The sequence below is a fragment of the Hyposmocoma kahamanoa genome, unplaced genomic scaffold (assembly GCF_003589595.1).
Source record: "Hyposmocoma kahamanoa isolate Upper Pololo Valley unplaced genomic scaffold, ASM358959v1 220, whole genome shotgun sequence".
Lineage (NCBI taxonomy): Eukaryota > Metazoa > Arthropoda > Insecta > Lepidoptera > Cosmopterigidae > Hyposmocoma > Hyposmocoma kahamanoa.
In genome coordinates this window covers 202,933-222,802 of record NW_020653740.1, presented here as the reverse complement: position 1 = coordinate 222,802, position 19,870 = coordinate 202,933, and the positions used below count along the sequence as shown (strand labels likewise).

At 37.7% G+C, this 19,870-nt stretch overlaps 1 protein-coding gene across 2 annotated transcripts in view; it reads right to left on the bottom strand.

The window, feature by feature from the left end:
* The window catches only part of LOC113228032 (nucleoprotein TPR), a 39,470-nt gene extending 20,045 nt beyond the window's left edge, over positions 1–19,425 (bottom strand). For both annotated transcript variants that reach the window (XM_026461172.1, XM_026461171.1), the window contains exons 1-7: positions 19,248–19,425; positions 9,214–14,115; positions 8,906–9,099; positions 8,505–8,594; positions 8,239–8,386; positions 4,886–5,091; positions 4,472–4,600 (exon numbers count right to left, since the gene is read on the bottom strand). In XM_026461172.1, the coding sequence (XP_026316957.1) occupies positions 4,472–4,600; positions 4,886–5,091; positions 8,239–8,386; positions 8,505–8,594; positions 8,906–9,099; positions 9,214–14,115; positions 19,248–19,425 (5,847 nt within the window). The remainder of the gene's footprint in view (positions 1–4,471; positions 4,601–4,885; positions 5,092–8,238; positions 8,387–8,504; positions 8,595–8,905; positions 9,100–9,213; positions 14,116–19,247) is intronic.
* Between the last annotated feature and the right edge of the window lie 445 nt (positions 19,426–19,870).

The window sequence follows — 19,870 nt, the reverse complement described above, 5'->3', positions numbered from 1 at the left end:
CTTATAATAGGTGATAGTAATAACATTAATAAAAAAGAAGTAAATAGTAGCATTGACGTGTTCTTGAGAATTCATGAGAAGTGTGGGTGTAAATTCATACTAAGTGCATTCCCTTACTGCTGTAACCTTTTTTTTTTTTTTACTGCTGTAACCTAGGCATCGCTCGTAATAAGTATATACATAACATAAATTCGCACATTCATAGTTTGACTTGCCGTCATAGTGACGTTATATTTTGTTTTGATATTAATAAATTCGTAAGGAACTTCAAACTTTTTGAGGATAACTTACTTTTACCCATAAGGTATCTGTGACATATAGCTAGTTCGCTATCTTTTAATATTAAGGACGCTGTTATAGAAAATATAACACAGTCCCACGACAATGCTCCTACTTTAAGTAGCAACAGTATACTTTTTACTAACCATAATTTAAACTAGAAAACACGACAACAGAAAAGTCTAATCGTTTAAATGTAATACATCAAAATATTCAAGGCTTTTCTAGCAAAACATTAGAAATAAGTCTTTTTTGCACGATATTTCCGTTGACGTGTTTTGAGTTACAGAACACTGGCTGAAAGACTACGAAGCAATTAACAACATAGAAAATTATGTAGTAGTCAGTACGTTCATAAGAAAGAGCTTAAGTGGAGGCGGATCCATGATTATTATTACACGTAACTTAACATTTCAAGAGCGTAAGGATATCACAGATCTTTCTACTGAACGAACTATTGAGATTTCATGTGTGGAATTGGATCAGTTTGTCGTCTTATGTGTATCCTGGCCCCCCTCTGCTAATTTTAACGAGTTTGAATTAATTATGGAAAACAGTTTAAAGCGGATTTTTCCAACCAAAAAAAACGTAGTAATATGTGGAGATTTAATTTGTGGAGATTGGAAAACTGTTCTACTTCTGTAAGACTCATTAATTAATTTAAAAGTTTTAACTTGATTAATCTTTTCTTAGAACCAACTCCCATCACTGCCTCCTCTTCTACTTGTATTGATAACATCTTTTGTAACACAAACGCAGTGTCTAAATCAATAATAGATTGCTTAAGATCAGACCATAGTGGCCAATTGGCTTCTTTTAATTGTAAAATTAGCAAGAAGGTAGATCAATTTCTCTGCAGACCGATTACCACAGAACGAATCATTAGATTTCAAAATAATATCGGCAATAGTTTAAATTCCCTACCCCATATGCCGGAGGTTCCAAATACTTTATATAGCACGATATTTGGTTTAATTAAAAATTAATTTGATAATATATTTAAATCGAAAACATTAACTTTCCATAGATACTAAATTCAACGACTGTGCAACAGTAAGTATTCATAAGAGTAGGTCTCGTTTGTATGAGCTATATGCTATGAAAACTTATAATACTAATTCCAATTTCATAGAATATGTTAGAATTTAGAAGTGCAAATAATCTTGTATTACGTCCGCCTAGAACAAACTATGGCAAAAGGAACATTACATACGAAAGTGCAAAAATTTACAACGAATTGCCTAAAATTATAAAGGAAACTAAAAAAACGTATAAATTCAAAAAAATACTTAAGGCCTATTTATTCGCCCAGAGAAACAAATCAACTTATACAACATACGTAACAACATATAAATTATTATGTATCCCAAATCTGTACTCGAAATGATTGTCACATCTAGTTATTGTCGATCTGTGTAACTCGTTTCAACCTTGTTGGTTCTGCGGCGCACTGGTTTGGCCTTATGTTTTTCGAATATACCCACACTAGCGAAGGTAAACAAAACATTAATATTGTCGTTAAAGTTATTTTTCTTTTTTTTTATGTTCTTTAGTAGTACATAACCTAAGTTTTTATTTAATTATTATTATTTGTGTGTAAGGAAATAAGCACGCTCGCATAAGCAATAATATGTATACTTATTATTAGTTAGTTTCTTAAGTTCTCATTTAAGTGAATTGTAATTCTTATGAGAATAAATTTCTTAAACCAGAATTTATTCAAAAATATTTAAAAAAGTATGTGTAGCTGCTAAAGTTAAGTTTCACAGCGAAAAAATTAGACAATCGATAAATAAATCTAAAACTACTTGAAGCATAATAAATAAAGAGTCAGGCAACGTTAAACAACACGATAGAGATATAGTTTTAGAATTAGACAGTAAACTTATAAAATGTAAAAATAAAGTAGCCCAAGCTTTTGAATCGTTCTTTTCGGAAATTGCTGTGAAAACTACAGAATCATTAAATTCCTCCCCTTCACTTGCTATTATCTCCTAAAGGAAAATGTTAACGTTTGTGGCAGTTTATTTAATTTCCGTCATGTTAATCCACAAAACACCATAAAAGCTTTTAAATCAATACATGTTAAAAAAACTAAAGATCTCTGGGGCATATCAACTAAAGTTATAGACTCAGTTATTGATCTAATTTCCCCACATTTAGCTGTAGCTTTCAATAGGTGCGTTGACGAAGGTGTTTTTCCCGATTTAATGAAATACCGCAAGGTTATTCCCTTATTCAAAAGCGGTAGGAAAGTTGATCCTAGCAACTATAGGCCCATTTAAATTTTACTAGCTATAAGTAAAATATTCGAAAAGGTTATGCTGACTCAATTACTGTCCTATTTCGGTAGGAATAATATTTTTCATAGTGAACAATACGGGTTTACTAGTGGTAGATCGACTAGCGATGCGGGGGTAGCGTCACTAAAACACACCTTTGATGCTTGGGAAAGCTCCCAGAACGCTATTGGTATTTTCTGTAACCTCTCAAAGGCATTTGATTGCGTTGATAATATTACTCTTATTAGGAAGCTGGAACATTACGGTGTAAATGGCAAGGCGTCGAAACTTGTCTCGTCATATCTCAACGGTAGAATTCAGAAAGTAGACATAAATGGTGTGACTTCTTTGGGTTCTCCCATTGACTTACAAATGGTTCTCCGGTAAAAATGGGTGATCCGCAGGGCTCAATACTTGGGCCTTTCTTATTTCTGATTTATATTTCTGATTTATATTAATGATCTGCCATTCTTTGTTAATGACCATTGCGAAATAGTGTTGTTTGCTGATGACACATCCTTGATTTTTAAGACAGACAGACATGACATTAACTATGACCATATTAATGATACCCTCTCTAAGGTAGTTTATTGGTTTAATGATAACAATTTATTGCTTAATGCCAAGGAGATAAAATGTGTTAAATTTGAATTACCTAACGTAAAATCGACTATTCTAAGCATAGAAATAAACGGAGAAAAGTTAGACTTTGTTAATAAAGCAGTCTTCTTGGGAGTGACCTTAGATAGTAAACTTCAATGGTTTCCACATGTATCTTCCCTGGCCAGCAGATTAAGCTCCGCTGCATACGCAGTCCGCAGAATACGTGAGCTTACCGATGTTAGTACTGCTAGACTAGTTTATTTTAGTTACTTCCATAGTATAATGTCCTACGGGATTCTCATGTGGGGTAAAGCGGCAGATATTCAAACCATATTTGTATTGCAAAAACGAGCGATTCGTTCTGTGTACCGTCTAGGCTCTCGGGTTTCTCTCAGAGATTAGTTTAAGGAGACTGGTATCATGACTGTGGCATCACAGTACATTTACTCAAATATTTTATATGCCCGTAAAAATATACATAATTTCAATAACAAAGAAGATATCCATAATATTAAGCTAAGTCCAAACTCATAGTCAATACCATACCATACTCATCACTCAAAACCATACTCATACCACGATTTCGTTTAACCAAGGTAAAAAAACTCTTTTATGGGGAACTGTATACGTTTTTATAATAAGATTCCGGAGCATATATTAAGTTTATCATTTCCTAAGTTTAAAAACTACATTAAAAATCTTTTGATCGAAAAATCATATTACAAAATTGAAGACTACGTGTTAGATAAAGATGTATGGAAAGACGACATGGCTCCAGAATCCACACAAATTTGATTCAAAGTGTATTCCATAGCATTTAAGTTTGTTTGAAAAGAGCAACCCCTAAAGTTTCTTGCTCGTTCTTCTCAGGGAGGTCAGCGTAGTGAACGAGCAGTAGCTTAAATGTGAAGTTTTCAAGTGTAAATTTATTTTACCTATGGAATAAATAATCTTTGACTTTGATTTTGACTATGCAACAAGCACAGAAAATTTAGTAAGGTCCGCTAATTCGTTCCGTGTCACGGTTTGCTGGAACACGTTGGTTCGAATCCAGCCCGATCCAAGGAATTTTTTCTTAAGTGTTCGACCTTTGTATTAATAATTGTAACAAACTAGTAATTTCACAAAAATAATTGAATATCGTGTGGTCAAACATCGCAACATTCAATAAACTTAAAAATTACAACTTTAAGTTTATTTAAAACAATTTTGAAGTAGTTGAAAAGATAAAAATATTGGGCAATATAAATAAAGGCGAATAGTAAACATACAACGCGAAATGTTCAACGTTTTTCGAATGAACGTACCCTGTACATAGTGCCGCTGCAGCGCTCGTCGTCCTCCTCTGAATCCACGACGATTACGCCCTCGTCGTCCTGATCACAACGCGACGACGTCGGCACCTGATATTCCACTTCTACGGAACGCTCGAAGCCCTACAATACAATTAATTATTGTTACTTTACATATTAACACGCATAAAGTCGAGTCATTTATCAAAGATATACCTGCAACACGTCAAAAAAGTTATCTAATAGGAAAAATCTTTGCTGGTATGAGTAAAGTGACAATGTTTCTCCTAATAATTGTGTCGATCCGTCGCTACTCCCATAGCGTTCAAGTTAATCGTTAACGATTAGTCTGAAACGATGGATCGTGAAGAAATCGTCCAGAATATGGGAGTCTTAAGAGATACTTAGGAACAAATTGGCTTAAAGTACCTGAACGCGAGTTCGCTTAGCGGCAAGCGGGCGTGGCTGCAGGCGGCGTTTGGCGGGTCTTGCTTCAGGCGGCGCGTGGGAAGTGCTAACGCCGGGCACGGCCGGTGCGGCGTGGGATGTGCTGACGCCGGACGGTGGGTGAGACGTGCTCACGCCGCCAGATGCCGCGGCACCTGTTCCCGACGTCGCTGCACCGCTACCTGATACTGCAATGGACCAACATAATTCAATTTTCTAGAGCAGTGTGTGTTACTACTGATCTAGTCGAGATCGTCAATCGTCGTGTCCCTATCTACTGACCCGAGAGATAGGGTTTTCCGGAGACTACTGGCTCGACGGCAAGACCAGGGTACGGCGGACGTTCGCGCCAAGCCCTCCGCCAGTTATACGTCTTCACGGGCGTCTCTGGCGAACCCGGACTTGGGTATGGACTCGCCGGGGTTTGTGGTTAGCTGCAGGGACGAACACGTTCGTTTACCCCGGTAGCATGTGACCGGGGCGTTCGTCCCGCGCGCAGCTAGCGCGTCTTAGTAGCCATCTAGTTGAGGGCCTGAGGCGAGGAGACGCGCGGGGCACGTGAGTTGCCTTTAAGTTGGCGGCTATGTCCGAGCATTGTCGCAGGACACTGCCACTTGGCATCTCCGGCACTAGCCCGAAGAGCTAGTAGAGAAGAGCGGTCCCTTCGGCTGCGTAGGAACTTGGGAACTGGAGGGACACCGTTCATTCGGCGTCGGGAAGTGAGCGTGTCTTACAGCTCCGCCACAAATGAGGAGATTTGGTAGTCGGCTTAGAGCCGGCGACTCAGCGGTGGCAATCGTTAGTCGTGCGGAGCGCGACGGGAAGTGAGCGTGCCTACAGCTTCGGTACTTATCTGGAAAATAGGGGGGGTGCTGTACGTGCACCCGGGGCGGCTCACCTAAGGCACTAGCCTTACAGATAACCGGATGAAGGACCTGACTTAGATGGTCCCTGTGCAAACCGCTTGCACAGGCCATAGTGCCCTTCCCGCATAACCAAGAGGTTGATAGGGAGGAGCACTATAAACAAAACTTATGTAGAAAGATATGGGACTGATCTAGTCGCGAGCTAGACATTCTCCGGTCCCGGTCGTATTTGGGAGCTGGAAAGACGCTTTGACGTCGGGAAGTGAGCGTGCCTACAGCTCCACCCCAAAGAGGAGATTTGGTAGTAGACTTTAGGAAGGCAACAGGGAGGGTACCGTACGTGCACCCGGGGCAGCTCACTCAAGGCACACCTTTTGAGAACCGAAGTGTGTGCAAATTGATTGATCTGGGGTCAGGACCTGACAGAAGGTCCCTGTGTGGGCTTGCTTGCACAAGTTATAGTGCCTTTCCTGTATAACCAAGAGGTTGACAGGGAGGTTCACTATAAACAAAACTTATGTCGAAAGATATAGGACTGATCTAGTCGAGTGAGTTGCAGTTGAATATTTTACGAGACGATTTTCAGGCATGTTTAAGTCGTCGCATTCCAAAATAAATAGATATTACAAATGGACATAGTTATGCAAAACAAGAACCAACCCACACCTCGAGTGAAATTGAGTTATGTATTTCACAAAAGATTCTGGCAATCAATAAAAATCCTTCATAAATTTTTAATAGCTAAAAAGAACCATGCTGCTTAACTTCATATAATGTATTTTTTTAAATATGCTAAATGGATCCATGTCACATGTACTGAAGTACTGTAGATCTTTAGCGTTTTCATTACGAAAACCAGAATATGGTTCTCGTTGACTAAATAGAAAGATACATGTTTTCTATTTATTGCTATATAATAGTTTCCCTATATCATTCTCAATGCTACACGTAACTCACGTTGTTTGTCTCAAATAACTTACCTATTTATTTCTTCACACTGTTTTTACAAAAACGCAATTATCTCGAAAGTGACATTTTGTGGGTTGGTTCTAGTTTGAGTAACTATATCCAAGTGTAATAAAAACTAACCCAAGTAGTAGATAAACTATTAAGAAAAAGTGGCTACTAACTACGAGGGGCATTCAATGTATTCTCGGTATAGGTATGAAGGAAAAGGCAGAAAATATTGAATAAAATTTATTTTTCAACATAGTTCTCTTTAACGTCAATACACTTCTTTGATCTCTAAAAATATTTTTCTTCTTTGTCCGAAAAACGTGTTTAATCTGCTACCATTCAGCTCTTTATCGTCGGAAAAACACTTTCTTTTTTTGAGATTGGGAACAGAAAGTAATCACGGAGGGTCAGGTCTAAGCTGTAAGGTGAATAGTTCACTTCTTCAAAGTCACAGGCTCGCACAGCAGCCTTGCAACACGCCCTGTGTGGAGCGGCGCGTTGTCGTCAATTTTCCAAACCATTTCTTTTTGATAGTTTCCTTCAGATTACGAGGAGTGTTTGCGTAAGATGCGGCAGTAATACTGTGATCTATTTTTGTGTGCTCAATGGGCAAAAATCCCCTTGAATCCCAAAAAACTGTGGCCATGAGTTTTCCGGCTGATGGAGTTGGAGATTTTTGGTGGCTCTGCTTCTTTTTTATGCACGGACTCCTGCTTGCTCTCAGGACTATAGTGATGAATCCACGTTTCATCTCCGGTAACGATCCGGTCCAAAATACTTGGCGAATTTTCACCACAGAGCTTCAAAAATTATCTACATCACTCGACACGCACTTGTTTCTGCGGAGCAGTGAGCATTCGCGGCACCTATCTTGCTTTTAACAGGAGATGGTCGTGAAAGATAGTATAAATGGTGCCCACAGATAACTTAGTTGTTTCTGCTAACATTTTGACTTTTATATGATCTCCAAATACAAGTTTCTCGATCATTTTCACGTTTTCTTCAGTTTTCTCTACCTCGTTTAAATTCAGTTGATTACTTTTGAACAGTGGATAATGAAGCCAGACAATCTTGATAACCAGCCACAATCTCTTTGTGAATGATTTTTTGACTTCTTTCTTGTTTTGTAAGGAATCTTTTCACAGCCCGATGCTTGGTTTTTCTCAACACTGTTGCGTCAGTCATTCTCGTCGTCTTTCACCAAGGATATTTCAAATGCTAGTGATGATAATTGAATTAAATTTTGTATTTATACCCTCAGAGAGGGTTATTAGCTAATGAGATAATTTAACTACCTTCATCATTAGTAAATCACCCCGATACCGAGAATACATTGAACGCCCCTCATATGTTACCTGACTGATAACCTATTGATTGAAGTCTTTAAGGTTACTTGTTATACTAAAAAAATTAAATAGTATTTTTAAATTAGTCTAGAGTTAGAATTAGAGTCAGACAGAGTTGTGTGTATCTGAAACAGCTGATTGTTCACGTCTGGTCATAAGATCTTACCTGGCAGAGGCGCCTGTGGTGGCGCGGGGGTGGCGCCACTGGTAACGCTGGGGGAAGGTGCAGAGCTTGCTGCTGCCACACCGGTGCCGCTACCTGAGCTCGGGCCGCCGCTCGGTTGCTCGATGCGTGGCATCACTAGCGCAACCGCCTGGAACGATAAATTAAGTTATATTGTCGTTAATTAACATGCTTATGTTAACTTGTTTAAAAATTGAATTTTATTATGATTGTATGGAATTATATTATAATGTTAACTTCGCGGTTACCTGTTTTTGATCCTGTGAGTGTGAGGACGGTTGAGCAGTGCTATCGCTCGAACCAGAACTGCCCATACCGGCTTCACTAGTATCCATATCCTGCACAACAATGTTCAATTGCTTTACCAGAATCAATGCTAAAATGTATAAAACGAAGCATCAACTATTTATTAACGGACTTTTAATTACCATGCGACTTAAATATTATGACTTGGTGACAATATAAACTACGTGTTTTTTTAGTTTCATACACTACTAAAATACAGACATTAGAGGTCACAAAAGTATATGATCCCTTTACAGAGTTCCATGGTCTAACTGACTGTGACAAATATACGCCATTTGGATCATGAAAAGTAATTTAAATTCGTATGTGTAATAGTCGCGAAAACCTTAGAACTCGAACTAACCTGTGTAGACTCCGGAGGCGCGGTGGATGCGGCGAGCGCGGCACGCGGCAACGGTCGCGAGGATGACGCGGGCATGTATTCAGTCGTGTGTGCGTCGTGAGGCGCTGTGGGGCCAACCTGCGCCATCGGGCGAATCGACGCCAGTGGGGTCTCGCCGCCGCGACGGCTCGGAGTCACGCTCTGTTGTGCTACACCTATTGTACCACGCAAACTTTGTTAGGTTTACCTCGAAGCGTAATTATTGCTTTAGAATGATAATTTATCAATATCGAACACATTTACGATACATAACGAATTTCCACACTAACCTGCCATAGGTTTGATGTTGGCAGTAGGAGGATCCGTGGTAGTTTTTTCGGTAGTCGTTTGTTGCTTTGATGCTGAAGTCTGGCTTGCTAACTGCCTCTGCAGCATATTTACTTTTTGCAACAAAGCTTCAACTTCTCTAGTGCGTTCAGCTTGGGCCTCGCTCAATTCTTTGTCAAGGCGTGTTAGGCGTCCTTCATATTGCGATTTAATTAATGCCAATCTGACATCTTGTTCGTCGCGAGTGCTCTGCTCTACTGTTTCTATTTTAGTACGGGATTCGTCCAGTTCCCGAGTTAGTGCGTTGTTTCTCTCGGTCAACTGACATATTTTAGTTTTGGCTTGTTTCAGCACTTGTTTCGTCTTTTCTTCTCTGTCCTCTTTGTCTGTCCTAAGGGTTTCAAGTTCTTGTCTTAGCTTCTCGTTATTAGCTTTCTCGGTTTCCAACTGAGATTGAAGTTCAATGAGTTGAGCTTCCACTTTCTTACTACTTTCTGCCAGCGCGGAGCTCGCGGCAGCTGCTTCTCCCTCGTTCTTTTTCTTTTCATCTTCAACCGTTTTTACTAATTCCTCATATTGCCCTTTATATTTTTTAGCAATCTTTCTTATCTGCATTTCTTTATTTCTAATATCTGTTAAAGATGCGTCTTTACCCGACAATTCCTCTGTCAATTTAGTGTGCACTTCTTGAGCGGTAGAAAGCTCAGTCTTAATTTTAGTCAACTCCTCTATTACACGGGTCATGTCGTCTTTGAGAACTTGTAATTCTTCATTCAATTTCTTGTTCTCTTCCGCAAGAGTGTTATGTTGTCGTGATAATACAGTGTATTGTTCTTCCAGTTTGGTTTTTTCCAGTTTAATGGATCCTAACTCTTCGTTCAGTTTTCTGACGTTTTCTTTTTCAGCCGTTAACATTTTAGCCAGGGCATCCCTTTCGTTTTGGAGACGTTTCCAGTCTTCAGGGCTCGTTTTGTTCGCACGCTCGACTAGTGCGTTTACTCTGGTACGCCACCTTGCGCAATCAGCCTTCAAAGATGTATTTTCTGATTGTAAAGTGTCGTTTTTAGCTGTGATGTCTCCAATCTTTTCTTGCAAAGGTCCAAGTTGTTCTTCTAGAGCTTTAGTGGTAGCTGTAAGTTCTTCAACCCTCGCGGCCAAGCTGTCACGTTCTTCTCTCAAAATCCTGTTGCTATCAGTCAATGCATTCAATGTTTCCACTTTCCTCAAAATGTCAGACTGCCTGCTGACAGTTACAATGCTCACCTCAGCCCTTTCCCTTTCAGCTGCAAGACTTAATTTAGCATCATCTAGTTGTTTTTCGGTTATCTCTAATTGAGACTTGAGTCTCATTGTTTCAGCTTGTAGTATGTCAAACTTGGCCATAGCAATATCCTTTTCCTTCCTCAAGAATTTAATAACTTGGAACAGTTGATCTGAGGATTTCCCTTCATCTTCACCAATGGAGACATTCATTGCAGATTCATTGGCAGAATCGTTCATACTCTCGTTCCTAGACCTAGATGCATGAGAAACTGACAATTGAGTACCAAGAGCTTGAATTTGGTCATGTAATAATGCATTTTGTTTGTTCAAGTCTTGGAATCTCTGCGATAATTGTTCATTTTCTTGAATGAATAGCTTTTGCCTTTCAGCCCAAGACGCTTTTTCTGACTCTATTTGTTCAATAGCATTATTCTTAAAAGCAACTAATTCGTTTATTTGATTCTGAGCCCTTGATAATTCCTCTTTGACCTGCGACAAAGCTTGAATGTCGGCAGAATGTAATATCATTTCATGACTATACTTTTCCTCTGCGTTATGAGCAGCCTCAGATAACTTGGAAATTTCACGCCGTGCACTATCAAGTTCTGATTGGCAACCTTCTAAATTAGTCAATGTGTCCTTTAATTGTTCTTTGACATTGGCTAACTCATTTTTAAGAGAAATATTACTAGTGGAATGTTCACCACTACCTTGAAGCGACAACTCTGCTTCTAATTCAGAACATGTATCTTCAAGTTTCTGTAGATTCTGAGAATATTCCGCCAGCTTAGCTTCTGTTTCTGTCTTGTATTTCTCATATTCACTATTTAATGTCTTTAGTTCTTTTTCTGAACTTTCAGCGATATCGCAATATTGCTTTATATGTTCTTTGGCCACGGTTAATTGTTCTTGAAGAGATTTGATTTCTCCATCTCTATCCGTTAATTTATTCTCGAGTTCCCTAATTCTCTTAATAGTGTCAAATGAGCCATCGGTGTTAGGCGAAAGGGCTACTTTCAGTTTCTTGGCCAGTTCTTCATTCGATTTACTCTTTTCGGCTAAATCTTGTCTTAGTTGTATAATTTCTTTTCTCATTGAATCTGCTGCATCCTTCTCCTCCTGCATACGAGATTTTGCTGTTTCTGTTTGACGTTCAAGGTGTGCTGCGAGTTCCCTAAACCGGTCCTGTTCTTCTTGAAGTCTTCTCCTCAAAGCTGAGCACTCTCTGGTGGCTTCATCTAGCCTTGATTCTATTTTGGCACGATTTTCAACTTCTACTCGTTCAAGGCTAGCTTTTATAAGTTCCAAGTTCTTTAATAGCAAAGACTGACCTTGTCTTTCACGATTGACCATTTCCTTTTCAGTTTGAAGACGAACTTCTGTATCCTTAAGCAACTTGCATTCTAATTTCAAATTTTCAACTTGTATTTCTGCAGCAGCAAGTTTACTCTGAGCGTTTAGTGCTTCATCTCTCAAATGTTGTAAAGATACCTCATGTTTCGCAATAGTGGCGTTATATGCCTTATTTTTATCTTCTAGAGAAGCTATTTGTTTTTTGTACGTATTTATATTAGTCTGCAATATTTTAAGTCGCTCATTATTGTACTCTGACGTGGAAGCACATTTGCTATTGGCCGCTGTAAGTTTTGCTATATCCTGTCTCATGTTGTCAATTTGTTCAAACAACATTCTTTCATTGGTCACCTTTTCTTCTTTGTAAGTTTTGTATTCCTCTTTAAGAAGTTCTAAATGCTTTTCAGTTTCCTTCCATTTTATTTCAAACACAGATGGATCGGTATTTCCTACAGGTTTAGATGGCTTTTCAGGCGATGCTTCCATTGCAAATGAGTCGCCTTTTTCTAAATCTGCTCCCTCTAATACGAAAGATGACAACTCATGACGCTTACCTTTCATAAGATCATGATATAATTTCTTGAACATGTCGCGTTGTCTAATAAGACCATTCACCATTTTCGTTTGACGGTCTTGAGCTTCTGTCAATTCTGAAACGCGATTTTTCAATGATTCTATCTTATTTTGCATTTCACCGCTTTCGAATTGTTCTTTGTTTCGCTCAAGCTCTTCGTGCTTCTCAGTGAGTTCCCGAATCATACGCAATAATTTTTGGTTATTCGCTTGCAACTCTTGTATATCACTGAAAGTGACCAACGTCTTTGATATAATTCGTGACGAGCTAAGATCAGAAGAATTTGTAGCGTTAGAAGCAGTTTGAGATGAGTCGTGGTCTCCGTTCGGTAAAAGCCCCCCTCGACTATGTTCTATTTCCTTTAACAAGAAACACACCTGTCTTCCCAAATCAGCTAATTCACCTTTCAGTCTGCTGAGCTCTCGACTATAGTGATTGGCAATTTTCGAAGATTCGCTGTAGTCGTCACGAAGTCTGCTGCATTCAATTACCAATGAATCTATCTGCTGAGTTAAAGCTGCGTTACTTTCGAGAGCTTCTTCGTACTCTGCTTTTTGTTTTTGTAAAAGTGGCGCTTTTTCCTCCAGCTCTTGGACTATTGTGTTGATTGTCGCATTGAGACGTCTGTTTTCTTCCTTCTCTTGGGAAAGTTCATCGGTTACTTTCACTAATTGGGAATATATTTGAGTTAACGACATTCCAGACTTGAGGAGTTTGCTTGCTGTGGCTGCAGAAGGAGCCAGATCACTTAATGCCATATCCAAATTATGAGCATTGGCCGCTTTAAGTAAATCATTGGCATGTTCTAATTCACTTTTCAAAGATGATATAACTTCTTTTTTCTTTTCTATTGATTCTTCGTGATCTATCTCAGCCTGTTTGTATTTTGTTTCTAATTCGCCATATTTTTCTGTGGCCTCATTTAGCAATTTCTGCAACTCTGTAATACCGTCAGTCAACTCCATAGTTTTGGCTTCGGCGTCATCGTGCATGGCTTTGAATAAATCAGCCAGTTTAGTTTTTGCATCAAGTTCTTTTTTATAATTCTCAGTCATTTTATTTTCGATTTCTCTTTGTTCTGCAAGACGCTGTGTGAGGTTTTCTGCACGATTATTCAAATTTTTCTTAACCTCATTTAGTTGGTTAATAGTTTCATTTGCTGCATTTAATTCTTCTATCTTTTCAGCTAACTGCGTCTCCAAATTAACAAGTCTGCTGGTGTTATTTAACCTTACAGTTTGCAGTTCAGACGTCAACCTATTTACTTCTTCCGTGAGGCCAGCAATTTGAGAGTTTAGCAAGGTCCTTTCTTGTTCAATTCTCTTTTCGCGATATTGAAGAGACAATTCTTTGCTTTGGATTTCATCATTCAAAGCAAGCGCCTCACATTTAGCATCTATAGCGGCACGAAGTTGTTGAGACAAGGCAGCTTCACTAGCCGTTAGTCTTTCGATTTCGGAATCACGTCTCTGAAGGATACGAGTCAAGTCATTTCTTTCATCAACAGCAGCGTCTCTTGCACTTTTGAGTGAAATATTTTCATTTTCTAGCTGGAAAATTTTATTGCGTGCTTTCTCAAGTTCCACGTTTAAGTTTTCCAACTGTTTGGTTAATTCCGCAACGGATTCATCGGCAGTGCGCAATTTAAAAGATGATTCTTCATACTTGGCTGTTAGTTCGACAATGGTCGCTTCTAAGGTTGCGACTTTCTCGTCTGTAACATTAAAAAAAATCACCTTTAATGTCATCATAAAATCTAAGGTCCTATTTTAACCAGCAAATTGTTTTATTGTTAATGCAAACGCGCGATTGCGTCATTAATAATTTCAGTACAGAGTACTAAAAAACCGACCTCAAAAGTTCGTGGAATTGCATATATATTTGCCAAGTTCTATTAAATCGGTTACCGGAAAGTGCACGAAACCGGATTAATCCCCTAGTTTGCCACTAGGCGATGAATCCGGTTAAACCGATGCATACGCACGTTCGAATCGATGCAGACACGCGTATGCATCGCGACGAAATTTCCAATACTATATAAAAATGTCTGCTTGTTATACACACGTTTATGTAAAGACGAAAAGATTTGAAAATTAGATTTCTTGCTCACTGTTGCGTGACACGCGGTTACTTAAATGTTTCATGTTTTAAATATACTATAAAGTACATAAGCCATAATACTGTTCTAAGCACTATTATTTTTCATGCCCCAACACGTTTAATTGCCGAATAATTTAAATCAGGCTATGTTTGTTATAAATTATATTGAAATTAAATTTCAAAGGTGTGATGGAAGTAGTAAAAATATGTAATTATAAAACTGTTATGAATTAAATTATTAAAAAAATGTACTCGATGGTGTTCTCGTTTCACAATTATAAGAAGTACTTGAAATGTTAAATATGAAATATTTGTATGGTCTGTTTGGATGCAATTTGTGGCTGTCTATGAGTGTGTCCGTGGCACCCGCGACACAGGGTTTTCCTGAACGTTTATTGAAAATTAAATATAAACGCACCTAAAATGTCAATGTATTTTGGACAGATACTTATATGAATAAGTTAACCAAGATATTTGAAATCGCGTGTCCAACTTTATCATTACTTAGTTAAGAATTACATTCACTACATATTTATCGGCAATACAAATTGAAAATTCGAGAACCCTTGTGTCATTATATTGATGTAATAAATCTGTAGTATATATATATTACTCTGCACTAAATAAATGAACAAAACAATAACTGAATGAATCTCAGACATAAGTTTTTTTACTTACCTCGTTTCATCTTTCGGAAAATAAATGAAACTCTTCTCTTTATCCCGTTTTGATGATGATAAACAGCCGTACAGAGCACAACTGCCGGCCATTATAAATAGTAACGTATAAAAGATATTATACAGGGTGGCCGGAATAGTGACGTCCAAAAAAAAATTAGATGTCTCACATTGACCCCTCAATCCCATGTATGTTCCGCGATTTTTCGTAGTTTTCGAATTATGATCTTTTTAATAGATTTTTTGAAATTTTCAACCGGATAGGCTCTAATTTTGTTTTTCAATGTGTACAAGAATTTTTCGGGTTTTTTTTTAACTCAATCTTTATGAACCTTACCGCACAAAATAATCGGCTTCGTAACATCAATGGAAGCTACGAAAGTTTTGACTCAAAGTGGAAAATTCGCGTTCGAGAGAGTCAGACTTGAATTTTCAAATGTAACCTAAAAATATAAACCGGCAATTCCATAGTTCCTGGGTAATTTAAAATGTCCAGATCTTAGCTTTCCTACAGTTATTATTTTATTATCTTTATACACTTTCTACCATAATTAGCCTTAGGAAAGATAAAATAGGCAATAATTCATTTTTTTAATTACATTACTATCATAGAAATTTTCAACTTCAGTACCTTTGAAGGCTGATTTCAGCAAATAAAGGCCTATTAAGTACTACTTGTTTGTATTAATATGGAAGTTTAGAGTTTAGCGCAGTTTTTAAAGTTACCCAGGAACTATGAAATTGCCGGATTACATTGTAAATTTAAAGTTGAAAATTGAAATCTGACTCTCCCGAACGCGATTTTTCCAATTTGAGTCATAACTTTCATAGCTTCCATTGATGTTACGAAGCCGATTATTTTGTGCGTTATAGTACAATTCATAAAGGTTGAGTTACAAGAAAAACCGGAAAAATTGTTGTACAAATTGACGAAAAAAAAATTTAGAGCCGATCCGGTTGAAAATTCCAAAAAATCCATTAAAACAATCGTAACTCGAAAACTACGAAAAATCGCGGAACATACATGGGGGTGATTCGGACACCCATCAATATGAGGCACCTAAATTTTTTTTGGACGTCACTATCCCGGCCTCCCTATATATTAACGTACAAGTTTCGTAATTATTCAATGAAAACTATATCCCAATATGAAAGCCGTACTAGCGCGAAAACGGTTTGCCGATAGCCGTATTGTCGTTCAGTCAATGTGATCGTCAATGTGCGCGTAAAGGGTTTGCCGATAGCCTTATTGTCGTTCAGTCAATGTGATCGTCAATGTGCGGGGTGTGGTGCGGTATCAAAAGCTAGGGAGGGACGGAGAGCGTCCATTCTCGTTACTTGTTTTCTCTGCTGTTACAACTGTGTGTAATGATCGGTATAACGACAAACGTTATATTTTCACTTGGTCCAACACTATTTCATTTCAAAGGATATAATTACTAATGGGCCAATGGGATATAATTAATAAATAATATAAGGACAAAATATTTTATTTAATTGTGTATAAATAATAAACCATCACCATAATAAACTTTACCTGTGAATTGAATGAAACAGCCTTCAAAATATATCAGCTGAAATCGAACCCCCAAAAAACTAATTTTAAAATTTACATAGACTAACTATTCGTAAATCAGACTCTACCGACGCCGTCCGGATCGCTGGACACAACAAAAATAAAAACACAGGTTAGAGAACTAACATACAACATTATTATAACTCCGCCTGCCCACTGACTGCCTGAACTCTGCGGCAAAGAAAAGTAAGGAGACACTTAGACAATAGAACAATGAACACAGATCCACATTGTTGAACTGGTAGAATTACTACTGGTTACCCAGTAACAATTCGGGTGTTTGTGACCCGAATTTCATTGATATTTTTTTCATGAAATTAAAGTAGTTGTCTAAATTTGGATACATTCGTATTAAATAAGGGTTCTCTGGACATATAGTACAATAAAAATAATATCAATAATTGTGTAAATAAATATTTTATTGGCGTTCTCAATAAAACATGCAAAATCAACCACGAAAACATAACTTTGATATTTCTTTTCTCCTCTGTGGTCGAACGGTTACCATGCTGGACTGTGACTGCTGGACAACGCAGAGGTCCCAGGATCGATTCCTGGGCCAGGAGAAATATTTGTATGGCCTACATTTATTTATCTCGTGAGTTTGGGTGTAATTTGAGGTTGTCTATGTGTGTCTCCATGGCACCCGCGACTCAGGGTTTCCTTGGGGCGGGGCTTTGTTGAGTGTGTATGTTATGTTATGTTGTTGAGTGTTTCATTTTATTAAAGTATTCTGAATAATAATAGGAACTAATAAAATAAAAGAGTTAATCAGTGCTAAAAAAGTGAACTAAAACAAAGATATAAATTTCAACACTGTGTGATGTAGACCTACCAGTGAAAGCTCCTCGTCTATAATCAAATAAATAAATAAATAATACTCTTACATACTAAAAGAGAGATCACTCTGACTTATTAGAAATCAGTCTTCTACTTCCTCAATAAGAAATATGGAACTGCTGCAACTATTGCAGTACCATACATTTTATCTGGGTGTAGAGGTAGCATATGTAAATCTAGCATGCATGACATGTATGAGATGTTTTCCTTATCCTTTTTGAATGAATATTACTTGATATCTCTTGGGTATAGTGGTATATATTGCCGAAATTTGCGTCGTCCTCTAAAACCACCAGCATCTCTTCCATAGTGCAGTTTTTACCCCGAGAATACATTTTTGGGATTGTTCGACAAATGCTTTGGAAAGTTCACGTAATGGTGCCAAATGATCAAATTGTCTGTCAGCACGCAATAGGCAACAGAAATAAGATGAATTAACTATAAACACCAAATAAACCTATGAATGTCAACCACAAAAATACCACACCAGCTCTGACACTGGGTCATATTTACCCGTTTTGACTTAACACACGTGTTACTTGGCTGCACAGACGGCGTCACACTTAGTGCACAAGCAAGTCGGTTAGAGGAGGGTTATACAACTAACTATACAAGTAACAGGACATACGTCCAGCTACTCGAATGTTGAAATCGTGCAATCACATAAAACAAAAATATGCCCATTGTAAATTGCCTCAGGTTAATATGACCTAACATCATTGGCGCAAGGTTAACCGAGTTCCAAAAAGGAGGTTCTGAATTTTACTGCATTTTTTTGTACACGTATGTTGTGTGAGTAATCTGGCATTTATGAACCGATTTTGATGATTCTTTTTTTGTTGGAAAGAGGGTACCTCAATATTGGTCCCATTTAAATTTGAAAAAAAATATTCCATCTCTAAGGGTAGCAATCTAGGAGATAAATTCGGTTTCGCGCATTTTCCGTAACTGATTGTTAAGTTTTTAGTTTCAGTTTGTATGTACATATAAGCAAATTTGGAAGTCTGTTCCTTTTTTTTTAATAAAAATAAAAAGTTTCTTAATCAAGGCTGTTAGTTTTAAGTAAAGAGCATTTTTTCGATAGTTGTATTAGTTTGTCAAACACGGAATATTTCGAGGTCAACCTCCCGAAGTAATGACATAAAATCCCGTAATAAAATAAAAAATTAAGTGCATGTAGAGTAGGGAGTTGTGTCCCGCAAGCTCCGGCTTTAGTGCGGAACAGAGTCCCACAAGCTCCTGCTTCCCTCTATTTCTCAAATTTACATAATACTCCAAATTAATTCTAGGTACTTATTCCAAAGTTCTTGCCTAAAATTAAAATGGGGTAATTTAAAATTATATCTATTTATTTTTAATAATGGGAATGGTGTATTGGTAAACATTACATATTGGTAAACAGAATTAGGTTATTTGCGTAAGTTACTTCAACAACTAGCGCTTAATTTATTGGTTATATTTGTCTACCTCCACTGTATAACAAAACAAAAAATTACGAAGGCATCCAAACCACGTATAGAACAATGTAAACTTGCATAATGATACAAATCTAACCATCTATGCGAGATCAAATGTGGTTTGTGTAATAGCTGTAAAATAGACAGAATTCGAGCTAAAGCTTTGTATGCGTTGCAGGAAACACCGGGTACTTACCGATTTGAGACTTGCAAGTTTCATGAAGAGCCTTGGAGGTCAAATACTCTCCAAATTTCTGATCTATATAATTATTTATTTTAACCGCGATCGGGTTGGGTATATTCGCGATTTCTGTTTGTGATAAAACATTTTGCAAATGATTTTCTCCACCGGCTTCAACGCTTCCACCTTCCATCTTTATTTTGCACCCATAGACAAAAGTACGTTTTCTAATTCTTTGATGTCATCGTTTGTTTGTTTTTTTTTTTTATTTATTAAGGCTTTCGCAAAGCAATCAGCCTAAACATGAAGTTTAATTGTTTCTGTAAATATGGCCGCCACAAAGAGGATAGGCAATTTGAGGTGGCATGCTTGGATCACGGATTGACTCCGGGATTCCTTAGAACGGACCGATACGGGTATTTTAGTTCGAGATTCGTATAATTTCGCGTTTTAATTTTCGATTAAGGTACAACTAAGGCACTATCCTATTCCACTTTAATCCAGATTTCACAAAATAATTGAAAGTCAAAATAAAAACGACACTTTTCCCTCCAAAACGCCCAGAGTGAATCCCTCATCGTTTTCATTTATTTTTTAATTATAGTTTTTTTTTTAATTATAAATTAGCACTTTAAATA